This window comes from Antennarius striatus, chromosome 20 (genome assembly GCF_040054535.1).
Source record: "Antennarius striatus isolate MH-2024 chromosome 20, ASM4005453v1, whole genome shotgun sequence".
NCBI classification, from domain to species: domain Eukaryota; kingdom Metazoa; phylum Chordata; class Actinopteri; order Lophiiformes; family Antennariidae; genus Antennarius; species Antennarius striatus.
This window is the reverse complement of record NC_090795.1, coordinates 12094221-12111279: the sequence shown is the minus strand read 5'-3', so window position 1 is coordinate 12111279 and position 17059 is coordinate 12094221. Positions and strand designations below refer to the sequence as shown.

General features: G+C 40.2%; 1 protein-coding gene across 13 annotated transcripts in view; it reads right to left on the bottom strand.

The window, feature by feature from the left end:
* The window catches only part of ntng1a (netrin g1a), a 100544-nt gene that overhangs the window by 83022 nt on the left and 463 nt on the right, over window positions 1-17059 (bottom strand). For 10 of the 13 annotated variants that reach the window (XM_068304419.1, XM_068304424.1, XM_068304428.1 and 7 more), the window contains exon 2: window positions 6387-7016. In XM_068304419.1, coding sequence (XP_068160520.1) covers window positions 6387-6635 — 249 coding nt within the window. In that variant the 5' untranslated portion in view covers window positions 6636-7016. Of the gene's footprint in view, window positions 1-6386; window positions 7020-14929; window positions 15251-17059 lie in introns of those variants that run through there. The other 3 variants (XM_068304421.1, XM_068304420.1, XM_068304422.1) reach the window with 3 other exon arrangements.

The window sequence follows — 17059 nt, the reverse complement described above, 5'->3', positions numbered from 1 at the left end:
GTAGATGAGGTATGGCCTGGTAGTGTGTGATCATTAGTGGGTATTTTAGGGTAATCTAGAGGTCTTCTTGTACAGTGATTAAGCATCACAGCATTGTTGGATGGAGGTTATTGTGTCTGAAGCTAGTCTTAGTGAACAGCTGTGTTTTCATGGGCTCTATGGTGATGAAAGGTGAGGAAAAAATTAAACTGTTTGTGAGCATTAATTAGACCAATTACACCACAAAGAAAAGAATCCTGCAACCCAAGTCAATAATTCTTGGAGTTATTTTGATGAAGACACATAAATGATTCAGGTTAGTTGCCCCTTATTCCTGAAATGTGACTTTTCATTAAAGTCACTCAGTGGCTCTGAAAATCTGCTTGTTTTTCCAATCTTGTCGCTTCACAAAAGAAGCCCATACAAACACGTTCCTATGTGAACTGTCACACACAACACCGCAGCCCCACAAAAAAAGCTGCCGTCTCTTTTCTCTCACTCTCATCCTCCTCTAACCCTTACACTGACGGTTACAATATGAAATGAGACATATTGCTGCTGACAGCGCACTCGTTCCTCAAGGAAATGTCAGTGTGGAGCCTGTAAAGAGGCGACATAGTGTATAAGCGAGAGGTGGGTGGCATGGAGCCCACTGTCCAGCAGAAACCTCTAATCAGGATCAGCCTAGGAAAGGTCAGGTTTAAACTGTATATCACAAAGTAAATCTACTAGAAACCTGAGCGTCCTTTCATTTCTTTTAAGTTATTAATGACTGGAGTATGAACTCAGAAAAAAGTTTCTTGTATTTATTATTTTTATTACATACGCATAGAGACGGCAAAAAGAAAAATGTGTGGCTCTATGTTACTAACAAGAGCCTATGATATTGTACTTGGGAATTTGACTGGGATAATAAAAGAGGGCTTGTAAACACAAGAGTTCACAAGCATTCAAAACTGTCTAAAAGACTATAAAAGTTGACATGACATGACATAAATCTAGGTATAATACACAAAAGTGCCAAATTTAGTAATATGATACCTGAAACACCTGACGGTTCTCTAATTATGACCACTATTTTAATTTGCTTAAAATATGACACCTGCGGTGCACTGGCGTGTCGCCCGGTGTTTCCCCTGCCTCACGCCCTCAGTCAGTTGGGAACGGCTCCAGCTCCCGCCACAGCGGATGAAGCTGTAGACGATGAATAAATGAATGAATATGACAAAAAAGCAGCAATATATTCCAACCCCTTTTGTTTTTTACATCTCTACCTCTGCTATTGTAAATTAATTTCATCCGGGGGGGGGGGGGCACCCCAACATAACTTTCAACCTGACCCGAACTGTCATCAGTCTCAATGTTGGTGAACGTCCCCACACATTTCAATACATCATGGGTTCATTCCCTGCTCAGAAGTTTGCAGCGATGTGAATAAAAGGGCACATGAAATCTGACATGAGAGCAGACTGCTCACTGAGTCTGATATTATTCTGACATTATTCAGTATGTTGAAATTTTAATATATGGGATTTTAATGTTATGTTTTACAGTCTGTTCACATTAGGTTAAATCCTCTTGCAATGTTGCTGTGATTGGCCCTTATCCATGGAGCTCAAGCCTAATTAGGCCACAGGACCATGGATTTAAGTATGTAATGTCTTCTTAAGTTTGTGTTAAATATTAATTTTCAACTGGTCAGAGTTTAGGCTCACATGGTCTACCTTTAACCTAAAAAAAGAATTAGGCCTGTCTGTGGATTGCTTGTTTTTTTAATGACAAAAAAAAAAAGAAAGTAATCACCCCACAACCCCTTTCTTTCTTTCTTTTTTCTTTTTTTTTTTTGACAAATTGCACCCTGAATACAACCATTTTGAAATAAATATAGCTTACAGAATTTTCTTGGAGCTGATAAAGAACAACCCAACCTGCAGAACAAAGACAACACTTCCCTTTATGTTCACCACAGAAACAAGCTTGTGCTTCCTTTGTTAGTATTAATTGTTCATCCAGTAAACCACAGGTGTGAAATGAACAGTGTAAGGAAACCCAGCTCATAGTTACACTGCACTGCATGAGGAAAATGTTACCGGAAAATATTTTTTTATTGTAATTCATCTATATTTCTTCAGAATTCCTTAATAAATTGCATTTAGAGTTGAGCAGGGATTTGAAGAGCCACAGCACAACCTTACAGCAAAATCTGATATATTCTGCACACATATTTCAATTAAATAAATAAATCTGACAGTCGAGACAAAAGCTGGAAATTTTAATCCAATGCATCATTTTTTAATCTCTTTGGTTTCTTCTCTTTGATTTGAGGCTGTAAAACAGACCCTGGCCAGCCGTGACTCAGGTATTTCCTGTTCGCCAGTTGACGACACAAATTGAGACATGCAGTACGTGCTGAGCAAGGACTTGGGATGCTTACACATTTACACACATGTAAGGTTTGAATGATGATATTACACCTAGAAATGTTCTTCTATATTTAACCACATGTGAATCAAAGCTGTGTATCAACGTGTTGGAGACAGTTTACTGCAGTTTGAACCTGTGCAGGAGATGGTATACACATAATTCCCTTGAGAGTCTTTCTATAAATGGCACAAGAGCTAGATGGAGTTAAATAAAGAGACAACAGTCACAATTAAATTAAATCTACCTTTCTCAGCCAGCATCAACTTCTAAATGCAACATACTATAATTATGTGCACTTACTAGGTCAAAAGGTCTTGTTTTTATATTCTCAAGACTGAGGATTTCCGGCAACACACAGCCTTTTAGTATCTAAACAGAAACAGCTTCCTCCACAATAGTACATATATTTTTCTACTATATTTTTGCACAAACTCAATCATAAACTGGTTGAAGCTTTGGGACCTGTCCTGGCTTTTAAAGGCTAGTCTGAGTCTAACTGGAGGGGAAGGTGTCATCTCATATGATGGCAGATTTTTGCCTCAGAGTTCAGCGAATGCCAGCTTATTGCTGTTGAAAAGGTCATGGGGCTAGAAGGAGAATGAAAAGCCTTCACTGGGGAGGGAGTGTGAGCATGCACGCAGGTCTGTGTGTTTGTGTGTGTGTGTGTGTGTGTGTGTGTGTGTGTGTGTGTGTGTGTGTGTGTGTGTGTGTGTGTGTGTGTGTGTGTGTGTGTGTGTGTGTGTGTGTGTGTGTGATGGCGATGAAGGCCGCAACCTGAGATAACCACACTCATAAGCACCACGCCTTGGAGCTCCTGCGTCTCTCCCTGTCTCTGTGTGGTGTCCGTTACCTTTAGCACTCCAGGAAGCAGACACAAGGCTTTAAAATACACCAGCCTCCATGAGCACAAAATCAATTACCAGAGAGATGAAATTCTCCAATAACACAGCCTAATGCTAATTGCTTCAAATCTGCAATGATCTGACTTATGATACAAACCACTATTGGCATTGCAGTGGGGTATTGGCATCCAGAGTAGCTGAAATATCAATAATAATTGTTCCAATGTTGACTTGGAGCCACAGTGCTGCCTTGGGGTAAACATAAACCAATTGCAGCGAATTGGACTCAATGGTAAGCGGCAAGGGGTCATATTTCACTGATGTTTGTGTGATTTGTGATGAGTACAGTACAGCAGAGAGAGGAAATGGTTATGCGGAAGCTGACCACTGCCTGTTTAATTGAAGCACTCTTACCACATTGAGTACTGGAGACATGAGGGCGACAGCGTGGAGCAAACTCTCCCTGATTCAATTAGTGATCATCAGACTGTAAGCAAGCCGGCAATGATGGTAATAAATTCACTTTTAACCATGCATCCAGAAATAAAACGGTTCCGCTAGACGTGTGAACACCGTTCATCCAGGATTCACCCACAGTTCCTGCACAAATGAGCACCAGGTTCAAATGTGGATCAATCAAAGGTCACAGAGCCAATCGGTCCAAGATAGGAGGGTGACCTCATTTTGACAATGGCCTCCCTGATATTATACTATCCTCCTCCATCGACAACCAGCCCGCCCCAATTTCCCACAAACACCCTTTGCTTTCAACCAACCTTGTCTGATCAAGGGAGTCAGCATTTTTCAAAAGTGCCTGAGAGATGTTGGGCTGAATAATATGTCCTATGAATAAAACACATTAGCTACAAAACACGTTGAATTATTCACATTTCAGAGGCTCCAACCCGCCCCACGCAGTAGATATTAGTTCCTCAGTCACTGTATGCTTTACACATAGTCCTCCGAGTCTCCACCCCCCCCCCCCCGTGTTCACTCCCTCTTGCTTCTCTTGATCATTTGCACTCTTTGTCATCTGTATTTTGTTAATCCCTCTCTGTTCCTCCGTGTCTACTCACAGCTTCCTTTCTGCTTATGGCAACTGTCTATTTATACTCCTAAAGTTACTACTTTTCCTGGAAGATCTCACTATTTATCAAAGAGCTCTTGAAGCTGTTGAGGAGTACATTTGTTCTGAGAGAATCTTTGATGACTTACTAACATGCGACGGCCCAAAATGGATTCATCATTTAGCGTTAATCTGAGGCGACCAGTTGTGAGTTTAAAAGTGAAAAGGACCTGGAATAAGGAGGAGGGCGGGTTGCTAATTAAATACTTGACCTAATATGCATCTCATTTTATTTTCAGCTCTATCAAGAATTTGTGATTTTCTTGATTGCAATGTAATTTGCGGAATCAACTGCACCGCATGAACGTCAAAGGGTAAAACAATTTAGCAATCACTGCCTTTTATTTTGAAGTTCCTCTTGTCACACAAAATACCAGTTTTCAGGTCATCACACTTTACTGATGTGCAACAATGTTGAACTTTTTATCAACAATGGTGGCAGATTTGTACAGTGATTCCAAAAATATTGCATTTTAGTTTCTTGAAACCAAAATTAAATAAAATGATCAAATATGAATTGATCAATGGTCCATGTTAATTTCCGAATCCAAACAAATAGTAACCGCTAACTGCTGCTAACCCTAGCGGCTAACTGTAGCTGCTAAATCTACAACTTCTCTGAACAGCTTTCTTTAAATGGTGACCTTTAATATGAGGAATGAGTTTCTGGGCATGAGACAGAGGAACTCAAAGAAGAAGGTTAGGACAATCAAAGCTACATAACTATTTCAAGTTTTCAAAAAATACGTTTAAAATATTTCAATGCCCAAAAACTGTCTAAAACTATTAAAAAAAAACTGACCTTTACATATTCAATTCAAGGCTGCTACAGACAGATATTACAATTATTCAGTATTTGTATAGAGGAATTCAGTGACTTTACCCTGTACTGTTTAAACAAACAAACAAACAAACAAACAAACAATTCTTTGCTGGCAATTTTCATTTAAATACAGGTATTAAGCATCATTTTTATATTTGTATTAAAGTTTCAAATCCTGCAGTGTGGCACTTCTTAGCAGCGTTGTAATGAGATGGATGAGCTGACAGTGACATCAGGTTCTAAAGCCTAAGTGTCTTCCAGAGGGCAGTTTGATGATGGGGAACATATTCCTGACGTGGTTTACAGTAGCTCTGATCACAAGTTTTTGACTTGATGAGGACAAAGACGCTGCAAACTCAGGAATAGACCGGAGAGGCATAAAACAAGACAGGAGTGAGCAAAAGGTTGGAAATCAGCTCTAACTATAGAAAAGAGGCTACTGCGCCATGTTGCTATCATAATGAATAATAGTCTCGAAGGCAAAAAATGTCACTTGTTTACAACAAATGCAACATTTTGAGGAAGACCAATGCACCAACAATGCATGCGAATCAAAGACACAAAGTAAGACTCAAAATACAGAATGGGCATATACTGTATAATGCAGACCGAAAACAACAAGCATCTGCATCAGTGCTTAAAATAGTGTTCCACTTAAGGTCTCATGCTTGCTGTTATATTTTTAGTCCACCTGCGAACTTCAGCCAGAGAGTGAAGTTTCAGGTCTCTCATCCAATTCTGCTAACGAGTCAGTGATGCAACCAAAGAACTGTGCTGGGAGGTCTCTACTTTGAAATCACAACAGAGTGAACTGTGTTATTATGTGTGCATATACATGTATGTGGTTATGTCTGATGTGGGCTGAGCTGATTTTGTGTTTTCATTTTTAAAGTCACATGACACAGTTAGTGTTTTCTGCGAGTAAACAGTATATCGGACTGTGTTTGCAGTGCACACTGAGAAGCAGGTCTCTGAACAGAAGACGAATGACGTCAATGGGAAAAAGCCACCATGTTTCCAGCCACAGAATCATATCTGAGTCACACAGGCTTTTAAAATGTCTGTCACGTCTGTGGGGTGAGAACAAGTCGAGTATTCACATGATACATAAACAGATATGGAACCTAGACATGGAATTTCTTCAATAAATATGCAATTTTTTTACACTGTCTTCATTTTTGTGCATACTCACCAGGGCACAGTAAGTCTCTGGGGGGTCTCCACAGGTGATGTTGGGGGGATCCAGATAAACCTTCAGGTACTGGGTCATGTCTGCTGCCTCTGGCTGGCAGGCCATGTAGTCCCAGGTTAAGCCTTCATCTGAGTAAATCTGGGACTTACACACATCGTAGTGGCCCCATGCTGCAGGGTAGTGTTGCATAGCCGCTTGGCAAACACCGGTCCACAGCGCCTGCAGCGTCAATGCAAAATGGAAACGCATGACTGTTCCTCTTTCAGCTCCTTCTTAGGGAGGTGTGCAACCAGGGGATCCTTCTTTTAATTCCACTTATTACAACTCACTCAACTGGAGTGTGGAGGCATGCCAAACTCCAGTCAGACGGAGCGAGGGTCTGTCTTTAATATTTGTCACTTTCAGGTTTCTGGAGTGGTGGTAACTGCAAAGGGTGGCGAGGTCACCATCCCATTGAGGAAATAAGAGGAGAGGGTTGAGGAAGAGAGCAGAATGGTGAAGGAGAAGGAGGAAGAAGAGGGGATAAGTGAGGAGATAGTCCTCTGACACGCTGATAGGAAGATGAGTGACAGGCCTCTTCAGCTCGCCTGGCTGTCAGTCATGGTCTTCGTCCTCTGTGGCAATCCAGCACTGCTGAGAAACAAGGAAAATAAGAAGGGGGGGGGGTGAATATACCTCCCTTATGAGAATAGAATTTGACAGTGAGTGAACATTATAGCTGGTTCCATAGCTCAGTGGAAGGTGTACGCGTGAATATAAACTCTGAAGCTGGATAGGAGAGCAATGTTTGTGATTGTTGTCCATCAAAACAGAATAAACGAGACGTGTTGCCACCAGAGAAAATTGGATCCGGCTTCTTTTACACCAAACCCTCATTTTACTCAGGGGGCTTCAGTCCTACAGCGTTAGAGCATTCTCAATCACCTCAGCCCGTTTACACCCCTCACTCACCCCTCAAAGGAAAAGCTGGAAGACAGATGGAACGACAAGTCATAGTAAAATTAATAGTGACGAGAAAACACCATATTACATCTATTTAGGATGATTTCATACCTAAAATGTTTTCATTTAACAATTTTACTTGATTCAGTAATCTCACAGGCATAATGTATGATTAAATTAAATTGAATGTAAATGATAATTTCAACGTAGTAGGTCCATAATGAGAAATATCATACTAGAATATATCTGTGGAGCAAATTACTGTTAAATACTCTTGTCCCAGCTATCATAAAGTATTGCTCAGTCTAAGAGGAATTGTGGGATAAAGAGACAGTGTAGGAGAGTGAATATTTCTGCATCTGAAATTGTTCACAAAATTAAAGCTGGCGACATCGGCTACATTAAATAATGATAAAAGGACGTACAAAGACAAATTCTCTAAATGCCTGTTCTAACTCGTGCTAGTGGCTTACCATCACTCAAAATGTTTAAATGCTTTCACAGAGCATCGGAGTCAACGATCCACCAGGGACCCATGCAGGGTTTTTATGGCTGTGTTGTCATCAGCGGGCATGTTAATGGCAATGGCTCTTTTTTCCCAGTATAAATACAACCTGTTACACTGCAATAATTACTGTGATAAAATAATGAGTAGTCATTACGGAACATTAAACAGTGGAAATAACAAATCATATCTCACACATTTCTATTATGTAGTTTGATAAAATTTACGACTGAGTCTAATGGTTCTTTTTCCACCTGGAAGCAGAGGAGCCATCATTACACACCACTTTATTTTTTGTTAAGGCAATATTGCCATTGATTTAAAGTAATGAAGTTCTCTAATCTTTCTTCATTTAGCTCTGTTTTAGTCACAGAAACAGTCCACTGGAAGGTTTTAGCAGGAAATAGGGCTCCTGTAAAAATGCATCTCTCACTTTACACACTTCTGTTCCATGGTTGGCATAAGGGTAGGATAGCACTGAGATTTGTTGCTTTGTATCTATGACGTATACAATGACAGTAAAGTTGAATCTAATCTAATCTGATGTAATCTAATCTAATCTAATCTAATCTAATATAAAAAAAAGACTAGGAACTTTAGCAGCTAATCACACAGATGTGTTGCCACCATTATTTTCCATTGTTTCATTGTTTTTCAATAGCATGATATCCACTCCTTTTCTGAGCAATCATCAAATTTTTGTCAATTAATTCATTTTTAAATCAATTCTTCTCAGTTGTCATACATATGAAAGTTAAAACATTCGCCAAGTGTATAATTGGCCACTATTTGACCATATTGCTTGGTTGCTTGGGTATTTTTTAAGAACAATTGCCCATAGAGCTGAGTTTTGTTTGATAAAGGCCTTATTTGTTTTTTATTACTGGATTGAACAAGTAAAAATACCAAACAAACAAATTAAAAAAAAAAAAAATTAGTTGATGTGGATTGCTGATTAGAATAAAAAGATCAGTATGATGACACAATGTTTTGTGACTGACTTCAAGTGTATAGCTGTCCAAAGCAAGGAGAACTTCACGTTATCACATGCACTGATTTATTTCCAATAAACTCTTTCATTTTCATCAATCCCTGTGATTATTTGCACTGTCAAGAATGTTAACATAGCTGAGCATTACTATTACACAAATTATTAGCTAAATGAACATTAATAACTATATTCTGTTTGATGCCTCCAAATAGCGGATTGACTGCAGGTGATTGATGGAGACATTGCTCAGAAGCAGGAGGGACATATACTGAAGGACGTTTCCCTGCTGCTTAGTGAGTCAGTATGTTTGGACTGTGTGAACTGACGGCACACCTTCCAGTCAAGAATCAACTGACTGTTACAGTTTACACCAAACTCTTTCATTGTTTATAGCAATCACAGCATCTTTACTTAAAAATCAATGGTAAACACAAGGTGTTGAGAATGTATTATATATATATATTCGCTATTACACAGAGTTGTAAAAAAAAAATCTGGGTTTTAACATGAAATGATATGTAAAAAGCTGCATTCTCAGAAGAGCATAAGCTGTGGAAGCGTGCCAAGGTGATATGTGTGTAATGTGAGAGTGTATGTAAAACAATATATTACATATAGGCATTAGAAACATAATAATAAAAATCTATTTATTCAGCAACCGAACACATTCATATTGATTCACAGATGTAAAATTAGAATTCTGTTAATATTATTCTCCCCTTTGAGATGTAAATGCAATTCAAATATACATATATACTGTATATACATGCATATACACATCTAAGTTACATGTACAAGTATGCAAATATATCCAATTTGTCCTACACAATGCAGCAAATATGAACAAAAATGGCACAAACAAGGTGAAATAGGTAGAAAGTAGTCAAACATAATGACGTGATAGAAAAAAAAAAAACTTAATTACTGGATTTATGCCAAAAACTATATTGACTGCTGCTCCCAATAGAATACGCTCCATTCGAAAAAAATTCTAGAACCAATAAGAGATTTATTTCAGCGTTGGAGTATGGTTTAACCACAAATATTCTTGGGATCACACTTTTAAACAAGTTAATAGATGGATGAAGATGATGAAATATAAATATAAAAAACCCACAAGAGCCAGTAACACAAATCAGAGGATAGAGGAAGAAGGGAGAGGTAAAGGGGAGTAAGAAATGAGGCACCGTCAATGTAAAATATAAGAATGTCAATGTGGGAGAAGTCAGCAGGTGAAGAAGCAGCCAATTATCCAGAGAACTCTAAGCGCCGAGCTCCCTGTTCCAATTACGAGACATACAGTAACATTACCATGTTAAGGAGTGTAAATAGGTGTCTGCAACTGTATAGAAATGGGTGGTAGCTTCTCGTCCAACCTCTGGTGAAAGAGGTTCAACTCATGGGTAATGAGACAACAAGCAGCGGTGAGGCTTTAAAACAAGAGACAGAATCAACAAAAAATGGGGTCATTATCCCTCCCTGCTCCTGGACACTGCAGCCCCTTCCTCTCATTACTCCATGCTTATAACCCACCGTCGCCCCAAGGAGAGGAGATGAAGGGGACAAAAGGAGAGCAGATGGGAGGAGTATGGATGTGAATTTTAAGTGAAAAAAAAAAACAACTTTTGTTTTACGGTGTATATTTATGTGATTTAATTTTCAACCAAAGGTTACCAAGTATCTTTTGATGTGTGTGTGTGTGTGTGTGTGTGTGTGTGTGTGTGTGTGTGTGTGCGTGCGTGCGTGCGTGCGTGCGTGCGTGCGTGCGTGCGTGCGTGCGTGCGTGCGTGCGTGCGTGCGTGTGTGTGTGTGTATAAATTATGAATATGCATAGAATATAAATCCAGAGGATGTTGTCTGGCCACAATATATATTTTCTTGTCTTTTTAACAAAGTTAAAATTTTAAATTTGTGCATAAGTCACATACAAACTAATACTGGAATAAAATTGTAAATGCAAAAAAAACCCCTAATATAATATTTTAACGTGTAAAAATGAATGTAATTGTTTTATAAGTAATAAGTAAACAAAGTGATGGCATATGAGAGCGTAACTATTAATATTTTTACCATGCATTTACCATCCATCCATCCATCCATTTATTTGATAGATAAAACGATCATAATCTTTAAGTCTACAGCTGCTGATCCATTTTGGAGACCTGCCTAACTCTGTCCCTGCTGGCTCTGGGCAAGGCGGGGTACACCCTAAATAAAATTCCAGCTCATTGCGGGGCTATAAATGTATTTATTTACCCTTTGTTTACCAGGTGAAGTATCTGACAGCCAGTTTTCAGTTGTAAACATGACCTGACCAAGAAGACCTTGCAGGAAAAACTATAAAACCTACACTGTAGTAACGTACTGATATAATGTCCATCAAAAATAAATTAATTAACATAAATAACCCAAGTCAACATAGAACAAGCATAAAAATCATAAGAACAAAATGCATGTCAGCTATCATTAATGGGAGAAAGGGGAGAAGTAGTGTATGTGGATGTGTGTCTGTATGAGTGTAAAGATGTACGCAAGAATGCGCAAGAGACTGCGTGTGAGTGAGTGTGAGTCTTCATGAATGCATACGTATATCAACAACCTTCATAACCTTAAAATACACTCAGACACATTTTAACCATTTGTTGAAATGGCAATGACGAAGCAATATTTATGAGAGTTTAACCACTTGGCAAAAAATTAATCCAACTAATATTGCTGTATGTTACACAGCATTATTAGTCATTAGAGGATGAAGGTTTCCACATCACAGCTCTACAACCCCGACACCGAACCATAACTGGACCATAACTACCATCCAAGCTAATTGTGACGGCACAAAATCATAACTGTGGATGTCAAAATGGCCTTCTGGTGTCACACTGAGTGTTTCAGTCCGCACAATGAAGGTCAAGCATCCTGAAGTAATAGCAAGCAAATGACATTTTTAAGTGGATGAAAAATATGAAAAATTAAATATAGGACATCAATACAGCTATTTTACTTTTGAGTAAAAGGGGGAAACAACCCTTAAAATGACTTTTACAAAAGGAGGATATTAACAAAAATACTTAAAGGCTTCAAGTCAAAAATATTAACATAATCCTTCAGTAAATAACCAGACAGTCGTCCGGTCGATGAGGCGTTCCCTCACAGCCGGGCTAAAATGAAAGCTACCAACCGACCACCACTGCAAACAGCAAGCTCCATTTTAATTTTAAACACATGAATCTTTCACTAGTTGCTGGTGAGTTCATCACACCCACCCAAACAGCCGCCCATGCCCCCAACTGCTCACCTTGTCTCCGGGGCTTAGAAACATCCACTGGTGTCCACTTCCATTTCGTCCCTGAGGCCACCCGAGCATCACTGAGTGTTTTTCCAAATCAAGAGGGAAATATTACATGCATGTCCCCAGAGCTGCTTTTTACTACGGTACCAGTGGGAACCACTCATAAATCATGCATGTCAGCAACTTAAATGAAGAAACCTCATCGCTGCATCTTTTACAGCTTTTCTTTCTACCTTTAACCCTAAAACCAGACGTGCCACCCAGGTAGAAGTACACCAAATACCAAATTTGAAAACCTACGTTCATATATTCCAAATATATGAACTCCTATTTAGTATTTTATTCATTACTGACCTGTGTGGTTTCTCTAGTTCGTGATCATGTGATACCAAAACTTAACTATTCTTCCAAATATACATTTCCCATTCATTCTGGAAAAAAAACATCAGGTCATAATTGACAAAAAATATGCTACGGTGAACTATGGTGCCTGACTAGTTAAGAGTATCCTGAAATGTCCCAAAATTTAAAAAAAAGTGTCCACTTTAGCTTAGAAGGATGTGCCCAGCCTGGAATAAAATGAAATAATTGCAAGGTTACCACTAACGTCTGGACTATTTGGCCCTTCTTTCATTTTTAATTTCACGCATTTTATTCATTTTCAAGGACAATTTTTGACCCTGCCTCTGTCCTGTCTCTACCTACTTTCATTTTCTCTGACTCCACCTGTTTCATATTCCTGACCAGTGCCTTTCCAATAGAGAAACAAGAGTAGAGGAGAAAGAGGGGTAGACGGACAGGAGGGCAGACAGTCAGAAACCGATAAAAGATAGATAAAGATAGAAGCTGGCCTGGCATCAGAACAAAAACAAAAAAAGACTCTTCGCTGCTTTTTGTACTCCACTCACCATATTTCTCTGTCTGCCTTTCCAGAATGCCTAATCTTTCCGGTTAACATAGGGCCTCTGTCCTCATGAATAAACATATTGAGAGAGGAGCATGGCCACGCAAACATGACAGACAGTTCTACTGTGGAACACTGAGCATGCCTACAAAGATTACCTGGGAGTTTGCCTCTAAGACAGCCTACCACTTCGCCCTCACTCATAAAAATGTCTTCACCTTGAATCTGCTGGCTTATGATCTTTTAATAATGACAACAGGTGGCAAATGGGTGGAGCGCTGACAGCTGGTTAAGTGACTGTGTTGAGGATGGGTGGCCTCACAAGGAATCAAAGCTTCAGCTCAGCTCTTAGGTTTGACAAAGAGTCTGGCTGGTTTGGTCTGGTTTCCACCTCCAATATGATAAAGCATCACCTGTCTTCTTTCAGAATTTCAGTGATTAAGAGTTTTGGTTTTGTAGGTTTGGAAATGTTTTCTTCCCTTTGTCACAAAGAATCAAAATTGACAAAACAAAAACTCAGAAGAATCACAAAGAATTATTCTTAAAAAGACAGACTTTAGCCACGAGGAACCAATTCTTTCAACAGGATGCAACCTTTCCCCAAATCCAGCATTTACTGGAGCCAGACAGGTGAGGCCTCAGAAGGCAGCCGAGTCCCTGACAGCTGAAGATGTGCTTCACTTGCCTCCACCAACTACAGCTACTACTATCCTCCATCACTCCCTCTGTCTCCCCCATTTCTATCCACCCCACCCACTCCCTCCTCTGAGCTGCTGAAGCTGCCACATGCAGCACTTTTTGACAGGGTGACTGTGGCGATGCTGCCCCGAGTCAAGCTGAACACCCTCGAGCGTCAGTTACTCCACTGGAAGATACACGGCATCGCACTGGGCATCCAATGAGACACTGAGACAAGATCCCCTCTCCATCCTCCCTCTCCACATCTCCTTGCGACACTGGAACACCTTATGCATTAGTAAAGACTCTTTCTAAAAGGCTGCTAGTACATTTTTCTGCAACCACAGTGACATGTCTGGATACTCAAAATGTCCACTTCAGCTATAAAGAATCTGCACATCCTGTCAAGGCTGGAAACATGAGCAGGACGCCGTTGGAAGTGACAGCTGCTAACAACCACAATAAGATATGACATTTCATCGCTGTCTTACTTCATAGCATGGGACATAAAACTGTAATCACAATCCATAACCTCATAATAATGCCCACTGACTGAGGAGATATAACTTCATTTCCATAAACATTTAATTGAACAGATGGATATTTTAACTCATTCTTAAAATAAAATAATAAAATAATTGACTGTCAGAGTCACAATAATCAGTCTGGCAGACTATTAGTAGTGCTAAATAATACCTTATCTAAAGAGCAGAATATTGTATATTATTCATCAAAACCACTGGACTATTAACCACAAATGTGCATTTTAGGCTAATCAAACAGCTTTGGATAAAATCAGATGCTAATACACTTGTCCATAGAGAAGCAGTACTGACAGCAAACCAAACCAAATTTAATTGGCTGATCAAATAATGACGTGACAATGGCAGGCCAGCTGGCCGCTATATGACACAGGCCTGATTATGCGTGACAGACAGGAGCGGATTCGGTCAAAAATCCCACAAGGGGGCGCCTCTAAAAATGACCTCAAGAAATTATGGTAAGTTTTGGACGCATTCACGGCAATATTATTTACAAATATGTCATCTCTTGTGGTCAAGAAAGTATTAAAAGCTGTTTGTGCACTTTAAAAGAAAATTACAAATGATTTCCCCTCTCAAGCTTGTTTATTATAGTAGAAAATGAACAGTCAAATAACTTCCATTGATAATTTAACGCAGTTGGGCAGAAGTACACACGCATATTGGCCAACAAGCAAAAAAGAGAAACTTACATTTCTTGACTCCCTTGTCGTGCGGTTTCTCCCTGTCAACAGCTCTTTAACGCCGTTCAACAAGTTCAGAGCAGCAGAATGAACATAAATGAAGAATGAGGCTCTTTAAGGTGCGCTCCTTAACGGGAATGTGTTGAGTACGCACGTCAGTCTCTGAGGAATCGCTGTGCACACCATCTCTCACTCCTGTTTTGGCGACCGAGGGAGGAGAAAACGATCAAGAGGAGGATTTTCCTGCCACTTCAAAACAAGTGACTGATCACCGTCCTGAGGGCTCGGTCAGCATCGCGCCTCCGTGCAAACGGGAGGATTTCTGAAGAGCTCCGGTGCCAAAGTGTCCATCATCCTCTTGCCAAGTGTCATTCCATCACGGCGTCAGTCTGAAACACACTGATGTCCGCAAAAAAAAAACAATGAAACCTCTACTAGAAGAGAAACTTTGGCTATGTGATGTGCGTCTCTCCTCCTTCCCCCCCCTCCCCTGTTAACAGTTCCTTCGTTTCCAAAGATTCCTGCGCGCTTCTCTCGTCTCCACTCTCCTCTTCCTCCTTCTCTCTGGGTCTGGTCTGGATCGCAGGTTTCAGCCACCCAGCAGAGGCATGAATCACATCAATTAGGCTCAGAGAATATCCGGCCGCATCAACGCGTCTTCTTCAGGACGTATCCCCGGCAAAGCGCGGCACCCACCCAGACTGAGATCACGGGGAAGATATTGCGCCCCGAGGCTCTATTAGATAAGACGCACACTCAGCTTGTTTCCCCCACGCACACCTATGGTTTCGCTCCCCACCCCTCGAGCCTGTCTCCACCTCGCACAACGCCCCCACCCACACACTCCAAAGACACCATCCTCACTCCGGACCCGTTAAAAACTCACGGAGGAGGATGGTCGTAGTTGAACCTCCTTTGGTTGAGTTCAACCGTGTCGCCTGATCGCGTAACAGTAGCCAATAAATCCGGGCGTTATAGTCTCAAAGGAATGGTTATAAACGGGGTTACTAGATGTACGAACTACCCTGACGCCCGTGGGGGTAATTATTATGGGCTGCCAACCAAGAATGTATGATGTAAAATATCAAGAGATGATCGCTCATGTAATTGTGTCTCTGTCCCCTGAGGCGCCCGGTTCTTTTCGGGCTAAAATGTCACATCCATGCGCGTAGAATTTATTTTATTTTATTTTTTTAATTCTGTGTAAATACTTATCTGTGAGAATAAGAGCTGACGCATAGACCTAGTTGTTCCAAAAGAATGTGGAAACTGAGTTAAGAAAGTTTTATTATCTGTCCAGCCCATCCAGTGTTAAGGCATCCGGGCAGGTGGTATTTAAAATCACCGAACATGGCAAAATGAGACGAGGGGCCGCATTTATTAGAAATAAACACCCAAAGTATGTTTAAAAACTCCTGGTTTTCCTGAATAAACTTGGTAACGGAATGAAACTGACCTTGCCTATCCATGGAAGTGCGGTAATGTTATCATAGTTTCTGAACTTCAGAAAGAGAAATAGAGAGGGTGTGTGTGTGTTGGGGGTGTGTGTGGGGTCTGCACAACGGTAAACGGTATAAGATTTGGCGTTAAAAGAGATGTCAGATCATGATACCACATAATGAACCACATTTACGCATACGTCTGTAGGCCAGAAAGGCCTCGATTGCTCCCGCAAATAATTCTCTGATCTGCGGTTGTTGAAGGAAAGAAAGAAAAAGTCAGCAGGAAAGAAAGAAAGTACGAAAGACGTGCGTCAAAGTCTTCTTTCACAGACAAAAAATGGCTTTAAAAGACGAGATAAAGACAAAAGCTGACTGATGTTCAAATAAACTTTCACCATTCTCTCATGCTTTTTAAAAGGAAACTCATTATCATCTGAACAGAGCGAGATTTATTGATTTTAACAGATTTATAACAGATGTAGAAATGTGCCAATGTGGTTATGTGCGCTCAGTGCGCGTCTATGCGTCCTTCACAGCCTCAAGCAGGTGTGCTGCACAAAATTGTCAGAAAAAAAGATATATTTTTTAAAGAAATAAAGCATCCCGTGTCCGTCACATTGTTAAGAGGCTGAAAATACACCTATTTTCTTTTTGATTATCGTACTAAACGCGTCGCCCGCGTTGATCAATCTACTTC